Source organism: Sciurus carolinensis, chromosome 3 (genome assembly GCF_902686445.1).
Source record: "Sciurus carolinensis chromosome 3, mSciCar1.2, whole genome shotgun sequence".
In the NCBI taxonomy this organism is placed as follows: Eukaryota; Metazoa; Chordata; class Mammalia; order Rodentia; family Sciuridae; genus Sciurus; species Sciurus carolinensis.
In genome coordinates, this window is record NC_062215.1 from 37,833,413 (window position 1) to 37,841,983 (window position 8,571).

The window sequence follows — 8,571 nt, forward strand, 5'->3', positions numbered from 1 at the left end:
GTGGATGTTAGTAACCATTCTTTAGTTTGTACCTAGGTAAGGATCATTTTGACCCACTTCCCCCTCTGTTGTTGATCTCATGATGTTAGTTTATAATTTCGAATCATAGCAACAGACACTTATGATTGATATGATTTTTGGTATAAGAACCCCTACAACCCTATGGTCGGGGCTGTTCTCCCAATAGCCATTTTTTGGGGCATTGCGTGCGACAGTCAGCTGACCGGTTTAATAAAGACTCTCAAATTTGGACTTCTCAGTGGTGATCGGTCTGTTCTTAAGTTGCGCCCCATAACATTAGGAAGAACTGCAACCTGAAATGGGTTAAGACAACTGCTATGGAGTTGTCTGTGTCTGTTTGGTTTTGCAGAAAATTTCTGTTTGGTTCACAGGCCAGATTTTGGCAGAGGTAAGAGTTGGGAACTGCTTGTGTCCTGCTCACTCTTTTCAGAGATTATTCCCCTACCCCTTTCCAAAGACTGGTTTTCCCCCTAGTTCAAAGGAACTTTAGCTGCCCTGCTCAGGGCAGACCAAAAAGTCATGAAAACAAGAAATGCCTCCTATAGACTATTTTTCTTTCAAGTCTAGACTTTTTAATTGTGACTACACATAGTTTTTGTTTTTTCAAATTTGTCCAATTTCCATTTGTTTTCTGAAGAAGGGTAGTTGGTGAGAAGGTCATTTGTTCATTGAGGAAGCATAACTTCTTTATTGAACTCTTTACTTTCTTTTCTGTATTATTATTATTTTGGTTCTGGTGATTAGCCCCAGGGTCATTCTACCACTGAGCTCCATCCCCAGCCCTTTATATTTTTTATTTGGACACAGGGTTTGGTTCAGTAGTGGAGGCCAGCCTCAAACTTGTAATTGTAAGGAATCCCACGGAAACCACGCCGGATACAGGAAATCACATAAGGGAGTTTATTAGGCAAACAGAGTGTCTCCCTGCAGGGTAAGAGAGAAAATGAGAGGAAAAGAAAGGGAAAGAGAAAGGGCGCATGCTAGAAAGAGTGGAAAGCGAGGAGGAGAAAGAAAGTGAGTCAGGAGGAGAGAAAAGTAAGAGAGAAAAGATGGAGGTGAAGTTATCTTTAAGAATCCTGCGGGGCTAATAGGGGACCAATAATGGAGAAGGATACTTGCAAGCTGACTGATGAACCAATAGCTAGCTAGGATGTTCACAGACTGACAGCAGTTGGGAGGCGGGGAAAATGGCTGCACTGGAAAGGGCGGGGAGAGCAGATTTCAGACTGACAAGCTAGGTTGTGATGCAATGGAAAGGGTGGGCGAGCAGCTTTGTATTACAGTAATCACACTACCTCAGCACCCCAAATTGCTGGAATTACAGATGTGAGCCACTGCATTTTGCTTTCTTCCTGAATTCTTGACATTTCCCTTTGCTATATTGATTCAGGACTTGAAAGATTCCCAAGATAATTCAGTCTGACAGAAGAGGTCTTAATCATTTTGGCAGAATGAAGAGCACTACTATGATTATTTAATCTTTTTAAATTGTAATTGTCAGTATATGTTCTCAGAATGGGCCAGATTATGCCCTACAGTGTCATAATAAATGTTAGTTGCTACTTCACAAATAAATTACAGACTAAGAGAAAGCACACATAAACCTCTTTGTGTGACTTTCAATAGGAGATAGTATTATGGAACAAAATCTGATTCTAAAAATGCATATAAGTTCCCAAGGGAATAGAAATAGGAAAGAAACGGTCCTTAAAAATCTATGGGTGAGGGGCTGGGGAGATAGCTCAGTTGGTAGAGTGCTTGCCTTGTAAGCACAAGGCCCTGGGTTCGATCCCCAGCACCCAAAAAAAAAAAAAAAAAAAAAAAAAAATCTATGGGTGAGCTGGGCCGGGTGGCACAAGCCAGTAATCCCAGTGGCTCAGGAGGTTGAGGCAGGAGGATCTCAAGTTCAAAGCCAGCCTCAGCAACAACGAGGCACTAAGCAACTCAATGAGACTCCATCTCTGAATAAAATACAAAAAAGGGCTTGGAGGCTGGGGATATAGCTCAGTTGGTAGAGTGCTTGCCTTGCATGCACAAGGCCTTGTGTTCAATCCCCAGCACCACAAAAGAAAAAAGAAAAAAAAAAAAAAAAAAAGTGGGGGGGGGGGGCGGCTGGGGATGTAGCTCATTGATGGAAGTGCCCGGTACCCAGCCCCTCGGGCGCCAAAAAAAAAAAAAAAAAAAAAAGAAAGAAAGAAAAAGAAAAATCTGTGAGTTGCCCAGCTCTGTGTGGCACACACCTGTAATCCCACACCTGTGTGGCAGGTTCAAAAAGCCAGCCTCAGGCTGGAGTTGTAGCTCAGTAACAGAGCTCTTGCCTAGCATGTGTGAAGCACTGGGTTCCATCCTCGGCACCACATAAAAATAAATAAAATAAAGGCATTCTGTCCATTAAAAAAATTTTTTTTTTTTTTTTTAAAGTCAGCCTCAGCAATTTAAGGAGACACTGTCCAAAATAAAAAATAAAGCGGACTGGGAATGTGGCTGGGTGGTTAATCCCCCATACCAAAAACAAAACAAAACAAAAAATTCCAAGCAGTTGTGGCAGAGAGCATGGGGAGAAACAGCGCAGTCTGCACCCTGGGCCCTGTGGATGAGCCGTTGTCCTGGCGCCTATGGGTGGCGGCGGGCATGGCGTGGCGTGGCGAGGAGAGTGGCAGGCCGCCAGCACACCGCGGAGGCCGGCAGGGGCTTCCAGGACCCAGGACAGGGAGTGCACGCGCCAGCTCCAGTAGCGTTAGGCAGCGGAGCCTGTGCTTCAGGGCTGTGCGGCTGGATGAGACAGGACCTTGTCAGCGAAGGCCCTAACCATCCTGGAAGAAAAAAAAAACGTCTTCTGGAAGTGACTTTGAAATGGATTTGTTAGAGCACTACAGGAGGACACTCGTCCACGTGTGTTCAGTGGGTAGCGAACATGGAGAAGACTTTGACCATGAAAAGAACAAGGTCCTGTGCCAGTCTGGTTATATGTGAGAGACATTTTTCATATTATATCCATTGTGTGTGTGTGTGTGCGTTTTATTCCTCATCACTGATGTATAGTTGACAATGCTAAGTACTTTTTTGAACTATCTAGTCTTTCTAGTGTGAAAGAGTAGAGACCCCCTTATAAAAAGAAAAAGGTAGAGACCTTCTGCTATGAAACAAATATATCTAGTTAAGATTGACCAAAACGGGTGCAAATAAAATCATTGAGTTGGACTGACGGTGGTAAATACAAGGACAGTACCTGAGATAAAATAATGTAGTCATGAGTTAAGGACATTGTGACCATTTCTGTGAAGCACCCCATCCCTTTGGAGGCACCAGAAGCTGCTGGTCTCAGATACGGGTAGTCTGGCTCCCCCTGCCTAGCTCACCCTGCTAACCCGCCAGGTGCAGCCTGAAATAGATAAGCTGGAGTTGGCTGTTTGCATTTGGGGAGACAAAGGAAAAAGTCCCCTGTTGTAAACCTGTCAGAATTTTTTTAGTTTTTTACTTTAAAAACGAGCTTGCTGAAGTCACTCCCTTCTGCTGCCCTACTTGGAGTAGTGGTCCTGACATGTTAGTCTGTTCTCCCTTTTTTTTTTTTTTCTCTTTTCCCAGAATAAACCTTTTTCCTACTTTAGTTTCTGATGGTCTCACTATGCGTTGATAACCAGACCCCACAACACGAGAGGTTCAAAAGTGCCTGACATGTTAATAGTAAAATTTCTTTTTTTTTTAATTTATTTTTATTGTAAACAAATGGGATACATGTTGTTTCTGTTTGTACATGGAGTAACGGCGTACCATTTGTTTAATCATACGTTTACATAGGATAATGCCGTTTGATTCATTCTGTTATTTTTTCCTTCCCCCCACCCCTCCCACTCCTCTTTTCCCTCTATAGAGTCCCTCCTTCCTCCAGTCTTGCCCCCCTCCGACCCCCCATTATGTGTCATCATCTGCTTACTACAGAGATACAGTCACATCAATGTTCATAGCTGCTCAATTCACAATAGCCAGACTGTGGAACCAACCTAGATGTCCTTCAATTGATGAATGGATAAAGAAACTGTGGTATATATATACAATGGAATATTACTCAGCCATAAAGAAATATAAAATTATGGCATTTGCAGGCAAATGGATGAAATTGGAGAATATCATGCTAAGAGAGAGAAGCCAATCTCAAAAAACCAAAGGACGAATGATCTCACTGATAAGCAGATGATGACACATAATGGGGGGTCGGAGGGGGGCAAGACTGGAGGAAGGTTATCTCCTGTCCATTGAACTGTTCCCAACCTGTCTCTGGAGGCAACAGCACCTTTAAGCTAGGGGACAGCAGTGTCGTTTGGGGAATAGGAGTAAAGTTTGGAAATATTGGATTACTGAGCTAGTGGCTGGCAATTCTTCAATTCTGGGAGAGGGCGTCTCATAGCACACCTGGGCAAAAGCACATAGCCCGCCTATTCCATGGTGAGTGGTGATCACTGTGATGCTGCAGAGTGTCGGCATGTACTGAATGGCTTGTCTGGTCCCTGTAAACTGCTGTTATATGGATTTATTCCTCTTTCTTTCCTGTGTATGGAATGCTCATCATTGGCATACAAATTCTCAATTGTTCTTGGGCCTCAAAGTTATCATTATTTACATGTGATCAAGAGTTCATGGAGGGCTGGGGAGATAGCTTAGTCGGTAGAGTACTTGTGTTGCAAGCACAAGTCCCTGAGTTCTATCCCCAGCACCGCAAAAAAAAAAAAAAAAAAAAAAGAGTTCATGGAGACAATGGTGATATCCATGACCTACGACTGCACCTATGCCTACTACTGGTCCAGCAGTGAACAGGAATATTATGACCCTCTGATGACATTTTCTGGGTAGCGATGAGTACCTCAGATGGACTTTTCTCTCAACCATCTGTAGGCCTGTTGATAAACCCAAAATTCTTTTAGTTTTCAACCTGTAGCAAAACAGTAATCCCAGTGACCATAAAGGAGAAGAGTTAATGGATTAGGAATACACAGACTAAGGCAGACTTCCTTAGAACATTCAGGGTGCTATAACAAATCACCATTGATGTGGGAGGGTAGCTTCTAAATAACAGAATACATGTTACACATTACTAATGATTAGAAAGGAGATATAAGCACAGATTATTATTTAAGGAATTAGAAGAGCATGATAGAAAACTAGGGCAACAAATTTGAAAAATCAGTAAAAGTGTAAGATATTATAGTCATAGGTGAAAATCTGTCCAAAATATTCTTACTTTCTAGCCATGTATTTATCAGTCCAGTGGGACTTCTGCAAAGTGTTTTATTGTATTTGCCTCAGAATTCAGAATATGCTCACTCCTGCTCAAGTCCTATTCTAATGGCTCTGTCTATTTTATAGGATAGAATTTCAGCTTGAAAACCAAATGGGCACTGAGGACATGAACATCAGTATTGATTTGGAAACTGAATGTGGTGACCTGGTTTGACATGTCTGACAAGTCACTCTTGGAGAAAAGAATAGGAAAGAAATGGAGGATGAAAAACTGAGAAGTAGGCAGAATGGAACTATTTTACGAGTTATGTGTGCTTTGCTGAATTCTGGAGGAGGAGTGATCAAGGCTGAAATTGAGAATAAAGAGTATAACTATAATGCAGGTGGAATAGGAGAAGATTTGGAACAATCTTTTACTAATATCCTGTTATGATCTTGATCCTGAATGATCTTGACTTCATGCAGGATCCTGACAAAATCCTGATTTCATTGAAATCACGCAGTTCGGATAGCTCTGGTGTGAAGATTTTCATCTTGCAAACCAATTTGTACCAAAGAAATGTAATGTGCAGTTGTCATGAATTCTACCAGAGCATTGAACTTACTCAGAGAGAAAAAAAGTAGAAGCTGGTCATATTTAAGACCACAGCTGCATGCAGAGGGCCCCTAATGTACAAGAAGAAAGTGACATAGAAAAGAAGGCTGCTAAAATTTTTAACATGACAGAACCTATATGCAAAAAAAATTGACTTTACTGAATCCACAGTGTTGACTTTAAATTGTTCTCAACAAAAAAGGCACTACAACGCATTAAGGAGAAAGTCCCTCCATATGTTTCTGTGTTTGCAAATACTAACGGTGGATATTTGTTCATTACTTTACAAGTAAAGGATAGAAAAATAAGTGGTTTTGAAGAAAAGCAGAGTTATATCTCTAAGATAGAAAGTGAAATCGAAAAGTCCATCAGGAAGCTGCCTATCATTTCTGTGAAGAGGAGAAGATTAATTACTCATGCAAATTCCTAGAAGTCCATGATGAAGGAGGTCATGGTGGATTTGTCTGTGTGCTCCGAATAGAGAGATTCTGCTGTGCCATGTTTGCTGAGGAGCCTGACTCCTGGCATGTGACAGGGGACCGTGTGATGTGGTTAACTACAGAGGAATGGATCAAGTGCATGATGGATGCTGAGCCAGGTTGAGGAAGGGGGATTAGCAACGAGCACACATTTGGCCAGGGCGGTTGGAACGTTTCCTTTTTATGATTTTCAGCAAGGTCATTGATCCTCAAATGTCAACACCCAATTTACCAATCTTTAGTGGATCCAGTTTTCCTCTGCCCACATAGAAGACATATTACACACAGCAAACACATTAGCTTCTGCCAGTAGCCCCATGCTTTGGTCAACTTTCCATCACAATGACAAATTTCTGAGATAACCTAGGAAGAGAAAAGTTTTGTTTAGGTTCCCAGTTTTGGAGGAGGTTCCCGCCCAGAATGGATTGGCCTCTTTTCCTTTTGGACCAGATCATCTTTTTTTTTTTTTTTTTTTTTTAATGTTTTTACAGTTTACTAATCCTTATGAAAAATTTGCTCAATTACCTCAGATAAAAATCATTGCAGAATCTCTACTTTGGCCGTTTCCTAATCTCCAGCTCGCTTTTTACCAGCACCAACATTTGCCTTTGCAGTCCCCCCAACCTCTTTCTGTTCTTGCATTCCTTTTGCTGTTTTCTTGAGGTCTTTTTCTTTTCATCCAGGCCAATCTACATTTGGGTTCATTTTCCTTTTCATAATCCAAGGAATCATGAATCATGCCAAAGCCAGTTGTCTTGCCATCTCCAAAATGGGTTCTGAATCCAAACGCAACGATGACATCTGGTGTGGTCTTGCACATTTTGGCTACTTTTTCTCAGATTTCTGTCTTAGGTGCTGTTGCTTTCCCAGGGTGAAGAGCATCAGTGACCATTTGTTTTCCTCTGAGGTAGTCAGTTGGTCATGAACTTCCTGGTCTGGATAGTTACTGCAGCATTCACCATGGTGGCAGAGCCTCAGAAATCTGTTGCCGCCGGTGGCAACAATTGCGCAGGTATTTATCGGAGGGGCCTGGAAATAAACTATTTTTCCTGTATTCACTAATATATAGAGGAAGAGAGATCCTGAGAGAAAGATAGGCTTTGCTTAGAGGAAGAGAAACTTTGCTTATCAGGAAGAGAGACTTAGCTTAGAGGAAGAGAAACTTTGCTTAGAGGAAGAGAAACTTTGCTTAGAGAGAAAGTTTTAGAGAAAGAGGCTTCTACAGTTATCAGAGATCTATTTCTTCTTAGTTCTGCTGCTTCTTCTTAAAGGTGCGTCCTGCATCCTGTGAACTAAGGGTGCGTCTACCTAAGATGCTTCTTAGTGATGCATCCTGCGTACTGCGATCTGCCTATCTGTGATATGCAACCTAAAGATGTGTTCCCAGTTCTCCGCTCTGCGATCTGCCTTCTGCCGCTGCCTCTACTTCCCTCTGCGAGCTACTTCTATCTGCTTGCTGCTTCTTCTTCCTTTCTGCTAATGGCTTCTACTCCGCTTCTTTCTGCTAGCTCCTGCTCTGCTTGCTGCTGCTCCTTACTCTCGCGCCCCCGCCCACTGCCTGCTTATATTCCCTCCAGGAGGCGGAGGGCGGGGCCATGCCAGTTGCAATAGGGAGCCAGCTGCCCTATCACGGCAAGGGTTAAAACGAGCAGGCCCAAGCAGGCGAGCTCGGGAACACCTGTGCACGCATTGTGCGTGTGGACTTAATTGAATATGGCCAGTGATAAATCACCTGAGTGTGCTTATGTCAATTAACCTCCTCACTGCCAATGTGATCAGGCGCCGTTCTGGCTGGCACAGCCCCCAACAGAAACCCAGGGAGGAAAAGAGGGGGACCGCACATCTTGACAGGGAGCATAAGGTGGCCACCAACTGTTCATGTAATGGCCAGGGAGTGAAAGTGGGGAAAAGGAAGGGTGGAGGGACCCACAATCCTCTCCAAGAGAAAGGAGAGGAAGAGGGAGAGACTGGGTGCCATAATTCACTTCAGAAGTGTCTGAGCCCCCACCAGAATTGCCCGTTGAGCTCTTCTTAAAGTGGTGAGCTTTTTCTAGAACCTCCCACTAGGCCCTGCATTCTAATGGCTCCATCACCTCCCAACAGTTCCACTCTGTGTAGCCAGCTGCTAGGACCTCTGGGAGACACATAAGTTCTAAGCTATGTCATTCTACTGCAGCCCCACCCTGCAAAGGTTCATATCCCTCTCACAAAGCAAAATGCATTTAATTCATCTGCAAGGGT

At 43.1% G+C, this 8,571-nt stretch overlaps 1 protein-coding gene and 1 pseudogene across 1 annotated transcript; one reads left to right on the forward strand and one right to left on the reverse strand.

Moving 5' to 3' along the window:
* Positions 1 to 5,422: 5,422 nt before the first annotated feature.
* Positions 5,423 to 6,454, forward strand: Slfn12 (schlafen family member 12). Its single transcript, XM_053743368.1, is given in 5 exon segments — positions 5,423 to 5,686; positions 5,689 to 5,819; positions 5,821 to 5,922; positions 5,924 to 6,231; positions 6,234 to 6,454. Coding segments are annotated over 5 exon segments (1,026 nt in total).
* A 443-nt stretch (positions 6,455 to 6,897) lies between these two features.
* LOC124979295 (40S ribosomal protein S24-like) lies at positions 6,898 to 7,292 on the reverse strand (annotated as a pseudogene).
* Positions 7,293 to 8,571: the final 1,279 nt, after the last annotated feature.